The sequence below is a fragment of the Aethalodelphis obliquidens genome, unplaced genomic scaffold, assembly GCF_003676395.1.
Source record: "Aethalodelphis obliquidens isolate GAN/ISIS:26980383/991018 unplaced genomic scaffold, ASM367639v1 scaffold45, whole genome shotgun sequence".
NCBI lineage: Eukaryota > Metazoa > Chordata > Mammalia > Artiodactyla > Delphinidae > Aethalodelphis > Aethalodelphis obliquidens.
Window position 1 is genome coordinate 4,801,753 of NW_020837989.1, and position 18,480 is coordinate 4,820,232.

At 41.0% G+C, this 18,480-nt stretch overlaps 1 protein-coding gene and 1 pseudogene across 1 annotated transcript; one reads left to right on the top strand and one right to left on the bottom strand.

The window, feature by feature from the left end:
• Positions 1 to 775: 775 nt before the first annotated feature.
• MFAP3 (microfibril associated protein 3) lies at positions 776 to 18,433 on the bottom strand. The gene is made up of 3 exons (XM_027081478.1): positions 18,388 to 18,433; positions 7,496 to 7,959; positions 776 to 4,595 (listed from the first exon to the last, which is right to left on the bottom strand). The coding sequence occupies exons 2-3, from the start codon at positions 7,788 to 7,790 to the stop codon at positions 3,802 to 3,804; spliced, it is 1,089 nt and encodes a 362-aa protein (XP_026937279.1). The 5' UTR covers positions 7,791 to 7,959; positions 18,388 to 18,433; the 3' UTR covers positions 776 to 3,801.
• Positions 10,476 to 11,258, top strand: LOC113606821 (60S ribosomal protein L7 pseudogene; annotated as a pseudogene).
• Positions 18,434 to 18,480: the final 47 nt, after the last annotated feature.

Genomic DNA, 18,480 nt, shown 5'->3' on the forward strand with positions numbered 1-18,480 from the left:
GTGGAAGTCAGGTGAGGCTTCTGGAAAGCTATCGCCTTCCTGATAAAAAGGTACAGACTTCGACTGTCAACCGCAAAAAAAAAAAAAAAAAAAAAAAAAGAATGTATCTCTATAGAAGACTTCAGACAAATGAAATACACTCCATTGAACATTTAATACATTAAATTCAAGTACAACTTTTTTTAAAAAAGGACAAAATTATAATGTAAGTATTCATTAACATGGTAACCATTTAAACATCATCTGAACCATATTAAACAACTCATTTACTCTTATGAAATGTGTTGAGAATCTAGGAGTTTATGCATAAGGCTTAGCACTTTTGTGTGTGTGTGTGTGTGGTATGCGGGCCTCTCACTGTTGTGGCCTCTCCCGTTGCGGAGCACAGGCTCTGGACGCACAGGCTCAGCGGCCATGGCTCACGGGTCCAGCCACTCCGCAGCATGTGGGATCTTCCCGGACCGGGGCACGAACCCGTGTCCCCTGCATTGGCAGGCGGACTCTCAACCACTGCGCCACCAGGGAAGCCCAAGGCTTAGCACTTCTAACATTGCTGGCGTAGGGGACAAAAGACTGTGTTCTCTTAATAGTGATTCAGGAAATCTGGTATACTTGTGTTACCATAGCTGGTGTGAGGAGGCAAGGCTAGCACCCATGACTGGCCGGGCCCTGGAAAACAAGCATTCACACTCCCATGCTGCTCTGTGACACAGAATACAAACTCTGATTTAGGTTGAAACTACATGCAGGGCGTGGAGAGGACTGTGCCAAGGGGTTCACTGTGGCTGGAGGACAAAAGGAAAGCTGGGTATTTCGACTTTAAAATACGTGGTAAGTGAGGTGAAGAAGCCGGGAGCCTCCTCAAACCATTCCAGGTCAGCGACTCCCAAGATATTTATATCAAGGTAGTTGGTAGGAAATATAAACGCTCACTGGGCCAGACTCAAGAACTAAACTATCAGAACGGATGCGACTTTGAGGACAGGCTTATCAAACTGCCTATAAACTAATCGCGGTATCAGCTCAAAAGATGCCTGTCTGTCTGATTTCAGCTGGTAAGGAATCTCTAAAAATGTTCACATGTCTATTTTTGGTAAATTTATTTCACAAAGCCACCATTTCATTTCATAAGGACAGTAAGGTTCATTAAATCACAATACAAGACAGAATTTGTAAATGAGATGACATAACTATTTCAAATACAGTTTGTTGAGTAAAGGCATTTTCACTAACCATAAAATCTAGCAAGACAGAAGGATAATTACACTACCACTATTGTCAAAAGACTGTTACTGGAGTTTAAGTTCAAAAGGTTAAGGATTTTACAAAAAGACAGCATGAGTATTAATAATATATGAAGAGTATTTGATTAGCTACAGAAAATGTTAGTGAGTGTGGTTTTCTTCCTCTGAACAACTAGATTTAGAAAGTAATGCCAGCTCCACTTAAATTTTGACCTACTTTAATTCCTTATCAGTGGCACCTTAACCTGGAATATTCAAAGTAATACAGTTACTTTGGCCACCAAATTAAGTCACCGTTACATTTCTAAAGTGATTTATCTAGGATACACTGGAGTAGCCTATACTTGTTATATAGTATTGTGCAAACTTATTTTTTTCCCAATATTTCTTGTATTTTTCCAAAGCCCTGTTTCTCAGGACTTTGATCATTAAATATGTCTACATTAAGGTCCCAAATGCCCATGTCTGTTATGAGAACATGTGGGATAAATCCATTCTCTTTAATGTGACAAGCTACATTCTAAAAATGACCCCAAACCTGCTATATTGGGACAGGTTGCAAGGTGCTATCTAAAGATCTGAGGGACATTCAGGGGACAGACCTCAGACAAGGGATTTAAAAATTTTTTACATTTTCAAGAGAAACATTCTGGGAAGGGAAAAAGTGTTCTATAATCTAGGGCATGTTCAAGAGCCCTTGCTCTCATAGCCAAATGTATGAAAACAGTGTTCTTTAAAGAAATACAGGTCTATGAGCCAAGACAAGCTTTGGCTAAATGACGGGTAGCTTTTGTTTGGCTCTGGAGGTTTCCATGGAAACAGCCTGAGAGACAGAAAAGGCAGCATTATCATTATCTGTAATGCCATCTGATAAAACTGCACATCGATTCATTCATGCTATCGAGAGCAGATGTATTACTTCTGATAAGCCTTCACAAAGGAGAAAGGAGTTCAATCTGGTCACACTTCGAATTTCCTGCCTTCCTCCATTTGAAATTAAAATCCTGATAAAAACCTCCCCCAAACATTTCTCTCAGGAACCTCTGTTCAAGTGATGCTTCAGTAATCAGAAGCCAAATGAAGAAACGTGAAGCACATGGAGCTCCACTGCCAAGTTCTTAAAATTATATGACGCCAAGCTTACTGTAGCTGAAGAAATTATTCTGAAGAGTATGTACAATTCCATTACATCAGATCTCAGCCAGGCAAGAAATACTGTCCTAAGTGTTTATTATACACAGTTGAATCAGGTGGCATCCCTCATAAGTTTTCTCCCTCTTTATGTCTAGATCATCTGTATGTGTGTATATATATATCCATCTGTATTAGTATCTATATATTTAATATAGTAACATACACCACACACCATTATCTAATCTTATTTCAGGTTAGTGCTTCTCGGAAAGGCCACAAAAGCAGCCCTAGCTCAAAATTCTACACCTGAAGTACACAAAAATAAAAACCTCAACAATAAAATATAAACAAGATGAACAAGATAAGGAGGCATGCAACCTTTAGCACCATATTAAAGACCACGGAGGGCAAGAGTGTTGACAGAGGTCTAAAGAGGAATTCAGCTGTGGGTTTTCTCCTGGAATGGGATCCCAAACACAGAACTATCTCATAGAGTCCAGTACTTTTAAACAGGGAAAGCCTGAGAAATTCTATGAACAGAAATGTCAAAATCCATTAATTTACCAGACACAGATGATTTGACATTGTTTCTTATTCTAAAAACAATGAAGACATTATTCTTTAGGAACAAACTGTTCACTTTTGGAGAACAGTTGGGAAATCACTGCCGGCTCAATGAGCTAAATGATGCCTCAGTAAGTTAAAAAGACATGATACACCCCCACAAGTTCCAATTTACTCATGGAAAGTAGCTTACTAATGAGCAGTTAGCTCCCCGGTATCTGTATAACGATACAGACATGGGCTACACTGGAGGCATTCAACCTAGCATATACAACTGTATGCTCCACCAGCAAGACATCTGAAAAACACCCACACCTCTATGCATAGCATTGGTGTGGGAATCCAAATCACAAAGTTTCAGCTTGGTCCTTTCCATAAAAAGGGACTCAAAGTCTAGGGAACTGTTTATTCAGAAATGGGCTGAAGATTCTTTTGGTTTAAAGGTGGCAGGTAAGAAGTTAGAGGGCCAGAAATGTCTTTATATATCATCCAGTGCAAATCCCTCATCTTGTTAGTGGGAAAACTGAGGCCTAAAGATAAGTGTCAGCCCTAACAATGGAAGAACCATGACCAGAAGAGAAGCCATGTAATTCTGGGTGTGGTACTTTCCCCATTAGGCTGATGTCTCAGGCCCCTTTAAATCTCAACATGTGTCATTTAATCAAGCTCACGGTAAATGACTGAGAAAGATCAGATAGGGAAAACACTGAATTTTTAGAAAGATTTTGGTAACAATTCATGTCCTGATGTGCTTAATATGAGCAAGGGGAAAGTCCTACTTATCTTTTGGTAAAAATGTTATTTCCTGCATGAAACAGGTTCCTTTTCTGAGAGCCATTTTTGTAGGTACTGGGGTAGCTCACAGCTGGCAGCTTTCATATGCCCCATCTTTGTAGTTAGAGTTCAATTCAGCAGGTCCTGTATCATCAGGCGGGCTGAAATGATTGCTGTCTTGAGAATCTGTATCAATACTTTTGGTCTCTGACTGAAGGTGGACAGAAACCTGAACTGCTATCTCCTGGCCTTGTTCACTCAGGGAACCATCATCCGAATCTCCTCCTGGTGAATTACTCCGGCCCATCTCTGGGTTAATGACAAAGATGCCATCCTGAGCATTCAAGGCAGGTCTCTCTTTAATTCTTTCTCCCATGTCATCAGGGTCATCCACTCGCACAGCCTCAAACATCTCCTCTACAAAGGCCCGACAGTTTAGAATAAGAGGTGGCAGAGGGACGCTTCTTGCCAGTTCTTCAATATAACGAGCAAACTCCATGGTTTTAAACTGTGTGACTTTGGCGAGCTCCAGAGTCTTGGCTGAGGTGATGATGGGGATGCGTTTTGCGATCTCAAAGGCCTTCTGAAGTTTCTCTGCCCCTTCAGTTCGGAAGAATTCATTGATGGCTTTCTCAGTTTTACGAAGATGGCTGCTCATCATGCACAGCCGTGTGACATTCAAGATGAGAGTGATTGTAAAGGCAATCAGGCAAACAACCATGTAGTAGACACTCATGTCTCCCGAGGTGAAGATAACACGCAGGGTGACCGAGTAGGAGGCACGGATCGGAGACGTGATAAAACATGTATAGAGCCCACGGTCAGCAAAGGCTATGTTCGTGATATTCAGGAAGTTATCAGAAACCAACCATTTTCCACCTGATAACCCAACAGAAATAAAAAATTACAGCATAAAGAATACTATTGCTAAATATGCCAACTGCCTTATCAATATTCCACCTCTTCATGAGAGTACTTTAAATCAACTCTTCTATTAGGCTCTGCTATTTCCTTAAAAGATGTAAGAAAGGGCAGACTTTTTATGTTCAGAGTCAGAATTTAAACAGCCTGGAACTTAAAAAAGGGAATCAAGATCTTCCTGACACTAATGATTATCATAACTACCTTTTCACTGCCAGATGTAAGAAGCCTTTCAGGGAGACAGGTGTGTCGACATAATGCTAAATGACTAAACTTAAAAAGAAATATTTACGTGTGTGTGTGTGTCTATATCACAGTCTCTACCTAGACTTTCTCATAAATAGAAGGATGTGCCTCAGAAATATAAAACAATGGTTATTTATAATGGGTTATGAGTAATTTTTACTTCCTTTTAAACTGTTTACTTTCAATAATGAACTTATTTATTTAAGACAAAAACTATTTTTAAAAAACCCTACCAATTTAATGCATTTCTTCAATTACTAAGTGGCTCATCCGGCATGCCTTGCACATGTTAATTTGTCTTGTTAGAAAAGGTTGGTTGATGATAGTATCTTGTTTTTCTGGCAGGAGTAAATGAAGCACAAGCCAAAAGATATGTTTCACAAGCGAGGCGAAATGACCAGCTTGGGAGAGAGAAAAAAGTTGCCCTTAAGATGCCGAGGCTTGTTTTAAACCTAAAACATGCTGCCTCTCTTCCATACGTGAAGGTATCTTCATTCAGGGAACGCGTATACAAAAGCACATGAGTATGAAAAACAAAGCACACTGACCACCCACCGTGATTCAACATCCTTTAATAACTTGGGAAAAAAAAACAACTTGGCTCTGCCTGCACAATTCTCACCTTTGTGGTAAGTTCTCAGTGTACTCTGTGCTTTAACTATGAAAGCCATTCAAAGATGGGATAGATGTGCAGTGTAGGTATGAGTCCCAATGCCTAGAGGTGGTGTCCCAGAGGAGGCTGGGTGACTGCTTGTTAAGCACCATTTCAAGGTCTAATCTTCCAGATCTCTTTCATCCCTGAGATTCTATGGTTCAGGCTTATTTGGGTGGCACATCAATTAGTAAGTACTGTGGATTGTGCCCATTCTTATCATCATCAAAATTTATCTAAATTCTAGTTATATTTTTACTAAAGTAAAAAGAGGAAAACATGTAGTTATGAATATAGTTATTATTTTATAAACTTCTGTTCTATAAACTTGGAGCTATGAAAAGGATACCCTGTGAATCCACGGTATGATGAACTACATAGACTCCATTCATCAACCACTATAACCACAATCTGAACTCTCTAGCTCACTTGCTGATAATAGCTCAAGATTTATGAACCTTATACTAGACTAATATGCTCTTTAAACTCTTCTCACTTGAGATTCATAAAATTTAATATAATTGTCCAGAGCTGCTGCTGAAAGCATCAATGACAGATGTTAGTGGTTTTCAAAGTAAGGGCAAAATAGGAAAATAAAACTGTCATTCCACTTGGCTGGTCTCATCCTGACCGAAGCTTTGTCTATACAGTCAGTCTGTAATAATCATATTGATTAACCCACATCTTAAACGGGTTTGTTAGGACCCTAGAGCCAAACGAGGTAAGAGTCTAGTTCAGTGGATCCAAAGAGGGAACTCCAAATCATGTTCAAAATACCACTCTAGAGATTCTGATTTCTGGGCACCACTGTAGAGATTCTGATTTAATAGGTCTATATTCTTAAGAAGCTCTGTTCTTTCTAACATTCCAACTCTTCGATCCCTTGGTGGCCAGTTACTCAGTTTGCAGAAGGTTAAAATGTTTAGCATATACTTTAGAAGGAAGCACCATCTGTCTCCTTTTCTGTTTTCCACTCTAATATGAATAGCCAAATAGCCTTATATTCCAAGAGATTAGACTATCTTTCTAGCAAAAAATATAAAGGGGCCTTTTCCGAAAAGTGTAGCTTGTGAGGATCCCAGAATTTAATCTTTATCCCATTGATATTTCATGGAGATTTCTTCCTAAGGTGTTTTAACACAAGTAGTCTTCAAAAAAAAAATCTTTCTAACAGAACACTAATTAAAGGAAATAGTATTCTGATTAAGATGTGTTTACGGGTTCATAAACAGCATAATCAAATAAAAACCTGTCAAAAAGTAGACCTTGGTCACATTATTATGATGTTTGTGTGATTTTTTAAGACTGACAGACAAAAAAAAAAATACAAGGGAAACTCTCCTGTTTTGAAGTAAATTAAGGTATAGAATAGAAAGGGCTTATAGAGTTCCTCCTCAGTGCCCTTCTGATTCCGAGGGACTTAAAGTTTTATGCACAGATCTTTATAACTACTTTTAAAAACATCCTGGATTTCCTCCAACATTTTTAGTAACTCATTTCTGAGCAAAACATTTTTATTTATGACTCTAAGTCTAACCCAAATCCTTCTTGCTGTATTCACACAGGGCCAGCACTCTGTACTACTCACATTACAGTCTAGGTGAATGGTGCCCCTGGAGTTGTGCAGCGCATAGCCTGCACAGCTGTATGCAGCAACCCTGATGGAGTCTACCTTGAATGAAGAAGGAAACCAGCTCACCAAGAGGAGAGAAAATAGCTCACCATCATTATGTGAACACCTTTTAAATTTATAACTATTCTCTATTTATTTTCTTCTGGTTAAGTAATTACCATTATTTTGCTTTTTCTGATAGGTATAATACTCCAAGCTTTCCAAAGTTTTAACTATTTACTGTAGTACCTCATCTTAGAGATTTCTTGTTGAATATGCCTTAAAACCAAGAAGAAAGAAGTAATAGGAAATGAGTAACCTTGATTAATTATACTCTGGCATAGTTACCTCTGCCTCTGTTATCCAGCTGCTGTCCTTTTGAGTTGTACCAATAGACACCTTCATAGTGGTCGACTGTGAGAAGACACTCAATTGAAACACTAGTTCCCTCTCTGGCTATGATGACATCATCACCTGAGTGGGAATCTGCTGAGAGTTCAAAACTTGGGAGAAATGATGCATTGGAAGAACTATGATTTGCTCCCAGAGGGGTCATTTGGTTGAAGCCTACATCTTCCAAAGCAAAAGCAGCTGGCACAGTAACACTCACCACTAAAGTGAATAAACAACAATGTGGCTTCATGGGAAAATGGGAGAAAATCTTGTTTAGAGTTGGAGAACTGAAAAGCTTCTATATTATAACAAGAGCACGGTGGGTCATTGATTGCTTGGTATTGGAGTTTTCAAAAAAAATGGTAGATCCAGGTATATTTTGAAGTCTTCAAGATTAAAAGAGATGAGTGGAGACCAACCTAAAAGAAAGCCAGATATAAAGTTTAACCAGGAAAGACTCATAATGGGGTGAAACTCTATGTCCTAAAAATAAACAGATGTGAAACTGATTAGAATAATTGGCATCAACATTAGGGAGTGAAACAGAGAGACCACCACCTAAAAATCCCAACTGAATCGGTTGAAAGAGCACTGAATTGGGAAACAGCAGACCTAGGTTCTGGTATTAGCTTTGCTACTAACTAGCTGTAGGTCCTTGGCAAGTAGCTGGGCTTGTTCTCTCATGTGTCAAATGAGGGACTGGATGAGACAATCTCTAAGGGCCCTTCTAGTTCTGAAATGCTGTGATTCTATTTCACTCTGACAAACTCCAAGCAACAGGGAGCCAATGAAGGTTAAAATATTTAGCTTAATGATCTTTTATTCCAACCTGCACCATTACCAAATGCTGTTATATCAATAATTTAAATCAACTGGTACATTATAATCATAACCATGGAGCTCAAAATTTGAGTAATTCAAGTACACAGACATATAAGATATAAATAATACAGGGCTACCTGAAGTAGTTTTTTTGTTTTAACATCAGAAAGAAAACTGCACTACTACATGTACATAAATAGTTACTGACTTCTGAGGCTATAGAACCTCCCTCTTGGGCAAGAATGTTAGACAAAAGAATTTTCCTTTAATAATTTCTTCAATATCAAGAAACAAAATTCAGTATATTTAAGTTTGTAAGAATACCAGATTTCTAGCTCAAAGTCTATAAAATTAGCTAAGGGAGGAACTGACACCTTAAATGTCTAGTTGGTAGAAATACAGATGTAAACTACAGGGAAAGATTGTCAGACACATTTAAAAGAAGAGTAAAATATCATAAATAAAAGCAAAATGATATCCCAGTCTAAGAATCTATGTGATTATGATGAACTTCCTGGTAATTTGATTCCTCTTTTAAAATCAGACTCTTTTTTTAAAAATTTAGTTATTTAATTTATTTACTTTTGGCTGCGTTTGGTCTTCGTTGCTGCACGCGGGCTTTCTCTAGTTGCAGTGAGTGGCAGCTACTTTCCATTGCAGTGCGCGGCTTCAGTAGTTGTGGCACGTGGGCTCAGTAGTTGTGTCTCATGGGCTCCAGAGTGCAGGCTCAGTAGTTGTGGCACACGGGCTTAGTTGCTCTGCGGCATGTGGGATCTTCCCAGACCAGGGCTCGAACCTGTGTCCCCTGCGTTGGCAGGAGGATTCTTAACCCCTGTGCCACCAGGGAAGCCCCTAAAATCACTGACTCTTTTTTTTTTTTTTTTTGCGATACGCAGGCCTCTCACGTTGCGCAGCACAGGCTCTGGACGCGCAGGCTCAGCGGCCATGGTTCACGGGCCCAGCCACTCCGCGGCATGTGGGATCTTCCTGGACCGGGGCACGAACCCGTGTCCCTGCATCGGCAGGCGGACTCTCAACCACTGCGCCACCAGGGAAGCCCCCAAATCACTGACTCTTAAAGAAATATTTCAAATTCTATTTCTATAAAATATGGGATGAAACACCTAGCTTTATTTCTTATGAGGGCCCAAAATAATTAGTTTTGGAAATGACATTTACTCCCCTGTATACTCACGTGAAAGCTGCTTGATCATACAACATAAAAATCAATTGATCATTGTATTTTGCCATTAAACTACTCAAAGTCTAAATTACATTAAGTTGTAAATATCACTTAATCTTCATTAGACCTTGAAAGGATGGTTGGATGATGACAATAATTTTCTCTTTCAAATTTAAGTATGGACTATTTAGGGTAAAACAAAGAACTTCAGAGTTTGCTATACATAAATAGATAAACACATGTGCTTGTTTCCATTTCTTTCCAAAACCCCACTAATATGACACTAAAGGAAACAAAGCACTTAGGCACTGCAGGGGATTATAGAAGTGATCTGGTCTAACCTCTTCACTGTGACTTGCTCTTTAAGAGCATACTATAAGTTAGCAGGAGAATCCTGGTCTCTATTAGGAGGGAGTGGAGGGTAGAAACAATGGAAATAACATTTATTAAATGACTGAAGTAAGCCAGGCACTGTGCTAGGGCTTGATATATGTAAGTTCCCAACTTTTTCACTACAATTGGCAGATGTGATTTTTGTCCTTTATTCTAGACTCGTGGTTCTCAACAGTGACAGGAAATGAGTGTGCTGAAAAAGCGCTCCAAGTTTTCCCCAGGACTTCCATAACGAGTACCTGTGGTTTCATCCAAGTTGGCATTTCCCAAAATTCATTCATTTCTTCTACCGTTATGATTTTTTTTTTTGCTATATCCATGAACCAAATTATTATTAGTTATGCTTTTCTTTAAAAAACTCATTTTTCTTTCATACGTTTATGTTAAAAGGAAAGTCTGTATCACATCTGTAGATAAAAGTAACTGTACGGATAAGCACAATGCAAACAAAGTCATGTTATTAACTTCTAGAGATACTGCCATCTGTTGAAGGCTCTGAGCTAGAGGCCTACTCTCTTTGTGGAGAAAACAAAAACAAAACAAAACAGCTCTTTCCTGGCTGGAACCATGGAGAGTGCAGAAGAGAAGAAAAAGAAGGTTCCTGCTGTGCCAGAAACCCTTAAGAAAAAGTGAATTTCACAGAGCTTAAGATCAAGTGCCTGAGGAAGAAATTTGCCCAAAAGATGCTTCGAAAGGCACGGAGGAAGTTGATCTATGAAAAAGCTAAGCACTATCACAGGGAACACCGGCAGATGTACAGAACTGAAATTCGAACGGCTGGGATGGCAAGAAAAGCTGGCAACTTCCACGTACCCGCGGAACCCAAATTGGCATTTGTCATCAGGATCAGAGGTATCAATGGTGTGAGCCCAAAGGTTCGAAAGGTGTTGCAGCTTCTTCGCCTCCGTCAGATTTTCAATGGCACCTTTGTGAAGCACGAGGAGGCTTCAATTAACATGCTGAGAATCGTGGAACCATATATTGATTGCATGGGGGTACCCAAACCTGAAGTCAGTAAATGAACTGATCTACAAGCGTGGTTATGTCAAAAGCAACAAGAAGCGAATTGCCCTGATGGATAACGTGTTGATTGCTCGATCTCTTGGCAAATATGGTATTATCTGCATGGAGGATCTGATTCATGAGATCTATACTGTTGGAAAACGTTTCAAAGAAGCAAACAACTTCCTGTGGCCCTTCAAATTGTCTTCTCCACGAGGTGGAATGAAGAAAAAGACCACCCATTTTGGAGATGCTGGCAACAGGGAAGACCAGATCAACAGGCTTATTAGAAGGATGAACTAAGGTATCTACCACGATTATTTTTGTAATCTGGTCAGTTAATAAACAGTGACTGCTTTCAAACTGAAAACAAAACAAAACAAAACAAATCTCCCAGAACTCCACTTTATTCTAATACCACCTCATTTCTTATTCTGCCACTCCTTTGCTCCCCACCGCTTCTTACTACAGAGTTTAGAACCTACTATTTTAGACCAGAGGTATACATTTTAATCTATTCAACTGTGTCTACTGTGCACCTATTTTGTGCCAACCTACTCTACCACAGACACCGTCTCTGCCTTCATGGAGCTCAGTCAGGTAGAGGACATAGACACTAAGTACATACAAAATACACTAAATGCTACCCAAGGGAAAGTACAGGATGCTACAGGAGCACCCAACATGGAGAGCTAACCATGTCGCAGAAAGCCTCCCTGAGAAAGTAAGGTGTGCAATAGGACCTGAGGATAAATGGGAATCGAGAATGCAAGAGAGCCATCTAGGTAAAGGGATGGGGGCAGGGAAAAAGCAGAGGGGTCACTGGTTAGAAGGTGTTCAGGAAAAAGAGCTACAGGTTGTGGCCAGAGAGTAATGGGTCTGATTCCTGATTCTGGAGGGGAGCAGTTTCGACCAACAGCAAAACTGGAGGTAGACTTTCGGAACTAGAGTGGCAGGTTGAAGTGAGTGAAAGAGATAATTGTCCAAAGTGAAGCACTCAAAGAACTGAGAGGCTCAAAAGTGGGGTACCTCATGTAAGGGGGTGTTAATGTCCCCCCAGGATCAAGGCAGCTAAGGCAGAAGACACTGGAAATAGAAGAAATGGACTCACTCTCCCTGCTCTGAGATCAGGAGCTTCGGGGGAATGAACAGCTTCCACGTGACAGCCTCCACGTGACAGGGCTGTAGGGCAATAGTGTCCTGGCAGTGTTACTGCTGTATGGAATCCCTTCTTCATGCAGCTTCCCTGAGCCTCCTCTCAAGGCCTGGCTCTTCCTCCCATATGGATCCAGAGTATACCTGGATGCAGGATGGCTATTCCCTGACCCCTGTAGCCCTCACCATTACACTATTCACCTGGCTCTAGTATATGCTGCTCTGTACTACCAGGCAGTCTACACCATCTCACCTATGAGCCCTTTAAGCACAGGGACTGTATTTTTTTGATGCTATGTTTCGTAACTCGCACATGTTCAATAAATACTTACTGATAGAGAATAGTTTGAATATAACCAAGTATGTTATGGATCTTTGTAAATTGAAGAATGGTATACGACAGGGATCATAATTATTCAGGCCCACATGCATTTACTAGCACTTGTTATATTCTCTGAGACAAAAAGAACCAATGTTGTAATCTCGAAAGATCCTAAAGGCATAATGCCTAAATGCATTCCTTGAACCAACCACTAACCCTCAAAGTCTTCATTTACCATCTAGTCCTAGGAGATAATGGTGGCAATAAAAGATTACCAAGTCCAGAGTTTCCAAGCCAGGCTGAATATCACAATCACCTAGAGAACTTGTTAAAAATACAGATTACTGGGTTCCACCCCAGACCTACTGACCTGATGAATAAGAACCTCTGCGTTTGGACCTTGGAATTCATGGTTTTTAATTAGCTCCCTGGGTGATTCTGAGGCAGAGGGTCCATGGACTAGCAATCACTAATATACTTCCTCATTTCCTCTACAACAGCCCTGCTCCAGACTGTCTGAACACTTCCAATACGAGAGAACTATTACTCAGACTACATTCTGGATTGTTTACCCTGGAACATCATACTTGCTGGCCTCTGATAAAGGCAGGGTAGCAGAGAAGTTCAGAGTACAGATTCTGGAACCAGGTTTCCTGGGCTCGAATCCTGGCTCTGACTCTAACCAGCCTTATGACTTTTGTTAATGATTTAATCTCTCTGTGCCTCAGTCCCCCCATCTTTAAAACAGGGAAAATAATAGCATCTATTTTCACAGGACTATTGCAAGGTCTGAATGAGACAGTATATAAAAAACACAGAGTCTGGTAATAGTAATCACTGAATAAGCTCTAGATATTATTATTGTTGATGGTCCTTTCAGGTGCTAAAATCTACTCCTTACAGCAAAGCCATTATTTAAGATAAATAAAACACTTTTACTTGGAATACGATGCAACCATTTAAAAACCATGGAGGGGGGAGGGGAAACACCACTAGGTAATTTCAGTCTTTAAATTTCACACTCCTCTTTTTCTCATTGCAAATAAATATTTTACAATGATATGGATCAAACAGGAATTGTAAACTGACCTTGGAGCCCAACCATTATATTACATTGTTTTTAATGTGTCCTGAGCTTGTGGTAGAGAGCTTTTGTTGTGATCTACCTAGCCCGTGTTTCCCTTTTTGGAGCCCTGCCTTCTTGGGCCCAGGAGGAAGTCAACCCACTGGCTAAGAAGAATCTTGTTCTTGGAATTTGGATTGAGACACTGTGGGTTAGGGCCATCTGAGGAAGAGAAGCCTTATAGGGAGCTGAGGCAATCAGGTTAGAGAAAGGACAACAGGGGTGGAGAAGGGAAAGAGAGACGAGACAGGAGATAGGGGCTGCTGGTGGTGGAAAGAGCTGCAGAGGGGAAGAGAAAGAGCGACTCACACATGCTGCTCCGGCTCCTGATAGAATTCTACTTCCTGGCTTCAATATGACTTTTTTTTTTTCCCGCAGTACGCGGGCCTCTCACTGCTGTGGCATCTCCCATTGCGGAGCATAGGCTCCGGACGCGCAGGCCCAGTGGCCATGGCTCACGGGCCCAGCCACTCTGCGGCATGTGGGATCCTCCCGGACCGGGGCACGAACCCGTGTCCCCTGCATCGGCAGGCAGACTCTCAACCACTGCACCACCAGGGAAGCCCTTTTTTTTTTTTTTGAGAAATAAACATCTTGGAGATATGGGGATATATGTATAGTTGATTCACTTTGTTATACAGCAGAGACTAACACACTATTGTAAAGCAATTATACTCCAATAAAGAGTTAAAAGAAATAAGCATCTTTATCTAATTTTATTCAAAATTAAAACCACAAAAATGAAGGCTGACTGTGCAAACAATGAAGGAAATGGAGAAACGGTCAGGTGGGAGAAAAAAGACTGAGTTCAGCAAAACCTGGAAGGCAGGGGCAGAGACAGCTAACTATATACAAGAGAAGTACTGAAGAGAAGTGTAACTGTGCTGTGAAAACAAAAGAGAAAGGAGGACTTCATGAATTTTAGAAATGCAACTCACTTAAAAGTTTGGGACTTTGCATAATATCATGCCTGCTATTCTCAATGGAGTAGCTGACATTTGGAGGCTAAGAAGAAAGAGTTCAAAAAGGAAAATCAAAGTGCCACCTTCCTGTAAACAGTTAAAAGGGGCTATGCTATGCTTGTGGATGAAGTTACTTGGTAGAATGTTTTATTACCTTTCTTCAGCATGAATAGGATAACTGAAAAGTGTGATATTTAAGTTTAATCTAACTCCTTTTTCATCTTTCAGGTACACTAAAACAATAGCTTTTCTAGGATCATGAATAATCAGAAATGTAGATGATTTTACCCTCCAGAATCATTCTGGATATTGGCTATATCATTAAAAAAGAAAAAGAAAGAAAAGCGCCTAAGCTATCATCCCTAACAGATTGCCTTGTCGCTGTTCCTGCCAAATTCTGAGAGAAGAAATATTTCCATTCTCTTCCAATTTTCAACAGAAGTAAATAAGGAAGTAATGTGGCTAACTTCCATTCTTGTGGCTCAATATTAAGTTGGCTGAGGAAACAGCTGTTTGCAGAAATAGTTCTGGGATAATTCAAAGGAAGGAAAAACACTGATGCCCAGATGGTATTGGTTTTTGCTCCAAGTATACTGGGATATTAACGGTTCATTCTCCATAGCTAACTGTGTTCAAGGCTGTATTTACAGCTTATCCACTCTCCTCAGCCTGCACTGTTACACTTGAAAAATGGAGAAGCTCCTTACACGAGGCACACAAATGGTCAGAGTGGCATTTTGAATTGGCAAAGGGGATAAAAAAAAAAATGAAGAGCAGGCTGTTAGCACTCCTCTATGCTTTCAGAGAACAAATGTAAAGCTGTTGTGCTTATACTCGACCACTGCTATAGACAACATTAAAAGGTTAGTAATACGCAAACAGAAATCATCATTTTGAGGGTCATTTTCCAAAAAGTTTCTGAATAGCCCTTATGCTCCCAACAGCATCTTAGCGCCATCACACACCTCATCACTGGCCTTTGGGCACTTGGCTCAAATGTCAGCCTATTTTCTGGTACACTGAGGAACACCCTCTGTATTTGCTGAAGCTGTGCTTCAAACCATGGTTAGTTGTTATGCCCTTGACTTTGATCATTTTTGCCATAAGCATTTGCTTATGAAGCTAAACAAAGACATAGATATGACAAGCTTAGACTTATGATCTGCTTGCCCATTTTTTTCTCTATAGTCTGAACCTCCCCCTGCCCCCGCACCCTCCCAGTATCTCAAACTCAGTATAACTAAAAAAGAACTCCTCACTCTCATGCTCAGATCTACCTGTCCAGTATATACATAGTTCAAACGATAGCCACACAATACAATTCTTCCAGTTTTTTTTTTTTTAAATTTATTTATTTATTTATTTATTTATGGCTGTGTTGGGTCTTTGTTTCTGTGTGAGGGCTTTCTCCAGTTGCGGCGAGCGGGGGCCCCTCTTCATCGCGGTGCGCGGCCTCTCTTGTTGCGGAGCACAGGCTCCAGACGCGCAGGCTCAGTAGTTGTGGCTCACGGGCCTAGTTGCTCCGCGGCATGTGGGATCTTCCCAGACCAGGGCTCGAACCCGTGTCCCCTGCATTGGCAGGCAGATTCTCAACCACTGCGCCACCAGGGAAGCCCCAATTCTTCCAGTTTTGCAAGATCAAAGTTACAGTGTCATCATGGCTATGTGGTCAGGAACATGGACTCTGACGTTAGAGTACCTGATGTGGGACTTCCCTGGTGGTGCAGTGGTTAAGAATCCGCTTGCCAATGCAGGGGACACCGGTTCGAGCCCAGGTCCGGGAGGATATCATGTGCCTCGGAGCAACTAAGCCCGTGCACCGCAACTACTGAGCCTGCACTCCAGAGCCTGCGAGCCACAACTACTGAAGCCTGCGCGCCTAGAGCCCATGCTCCGCAACAAGAGAAGCCACCGCAATGAGAAGCCCGTGCACTGCAACAAAGAGTAGCCCCGCTCACTGCAACTACAGAAAGCCCGCGCGCAGCAACGAAGACCCAACACAGCCAAAAATAAATAAATAAAATAAATTTATTAAAAAAATAAAGATGCAGATTTCTTGGGCATCTGCATCTTTGCCGTGCATGTAGTTTTAATGACTTACAAATCAAGCCCATGTATCTTTTGATTTTCAAAACCTTACTGTAATTCAGCAATTCTCAAAGTGTGGTGCAGGCACCTCTGGGGGTCCCTGAGATTTTTTCAAAATGAGTTTCGTATTAATACTAGAAAATTATTTGCTCTTTTCTCTCTCATTCTCACACAATATGGTGCAGTTTTCCAGAGGCTACATAATGAATGCTATCACAAGAGAGTGAATGCAGAAGGAGATATGAGAATCTAGTTGTCTTCTATTAAGCCAGATACTAAAAAAAAACTTGTAACAATGTAAAACAATGCCATTCTTTCCAATAATTTTTTTTTGGAAAATATTCTTCATAGAAATCCTATTTACGTTAACATGTAATGAATGTATCATTTTAAATAAATTAACAATTTTTGAAAAGCTGTTTTGATATATAAAATGGCATACTGAGGAACTCTGGGAGAGGGAGGGTGTCAGGGAGTGCTGGGTGAGGGTGGGTATGAGGGAACTCTGGGCGAGGGAAGGGGTGAGGGGGAAAAATGGCATATTGATAGTTATAAGCACACAAACAAAAACTCTCTGATGTTCTCAATAAGTTTTAAAAGTGTCAAGGGATACTAAGACCAAAAAGTTTGAACATTTTCTATTATAATTATCATCAGCAGTATTTTAAGGATAAGACAGTTAAGTGGTTTGCCAAGATTCTATTCTTAAACCTCCAATTTTATGCATTTTCATTACAACAGAAAATCAGAGGAAAACATGTTCTATCTTATACTTAAAGTGTTCTTGTTTTTTTTGGGAATAGGCATTTTTAACATGCTCCCAGGTGATACTGATGCCCCTAAATTTAGAGAAGCACCATCAAAGCAAAGGAAACCATCTGAAGAGTTTTAGGAAGTGACAATATGTATAGACATTAAAATGGTCATTCTGAAAGCATTAAATGGAGTTGGAAGACGTCGGTTCTTAGAAGGCCAGGTGCCTTCACCTCTCTGGGACTTAGTTTTTCACATCTCTACAGGGAGGGTGTCTCTAATGCTTTCCTGGCCGTCATTTTGGGTTTCATGCATTCCACTGTCCAAGGGCAAGTGAAGAGGTGCATCTTTCTGATGAAGGGTCAGGAGTAACCTAAAGTCATAAATCACAGCATGTCACTCTTGGGCACAGAAACCTTCAGTGCTTTTCCACTGCTTTCCAAATAAAAGTCAAAATCCTTCTCCTGGCTCACAGCCCCTACAAGGGTTGGCCAGTTTAAGTCTCTGGTCTCATCTTCCTCTTTTTGCTCCACGCAGAGTAGCCTTTTTCCTCTTCCTTGGCCTGGCTCGGTTTGTTCCCACAAGAAGGCGTTTGCACTTGCTATTCCTTCTGCTTCTAATACTCTTCACCAGATCTTCAAAAGGTTTACTCCCTCGCTTCGTTCCGTCACTTTATTCTGCTTAATTTTCTTTAAAGCACTCACTATCGTCTTAGATAATCGTGTTTGTTTGTTGACCTGTTTATAGTCGGTCTCCTCCGCTAGGCTGTCAACTACTTGTGAGCAAAGCCACAGTCGCTCGTAAACCAGTATGTCCCAAACGCCCAAAGAAGTGCCTGGCAGGTATGTGGAGCTCCGTAAATATCCGACGGCCGAACTCCTGCAGCCCAGGCCAGGCTTGCAAAAGGGCAGCGGATACCCCACCCTCCTTCACGTTGTACCCCAACCCACCGCTCAAACCCACGCCTCGACACCGCTAGTAACCCACCCCCACCCCCACCCCGCCCCAGCCCTAGACAACGACCGCGGACTATCCCTCACTCACCAGACCCTCGCCAAGCTCCTTCCGGCTGGACCGGCTGCTTGACCCGGAAGTTCTCTCAGGTAGGCAAGGCCTTCTCCGTCCTGAAGGAGGACT

Bases quoted from the DNA above. Each gene is read 5' to 3' on its own strand.
- MFAP3 (XM_027081478.1), bottom strand. From the start codon at position 7,790: ATGAAGCCACATTGTTGTTTATTCACTTTAGTGGTGAGTGTTACTGTG. The intron at 4,596-7,495 runs GTAACTATGCCA...TTGGGTTATCAG, and splicing joins GCTGGATAACAGAGGCAGAG to GTGGAAAATGGTTGGTTTCT.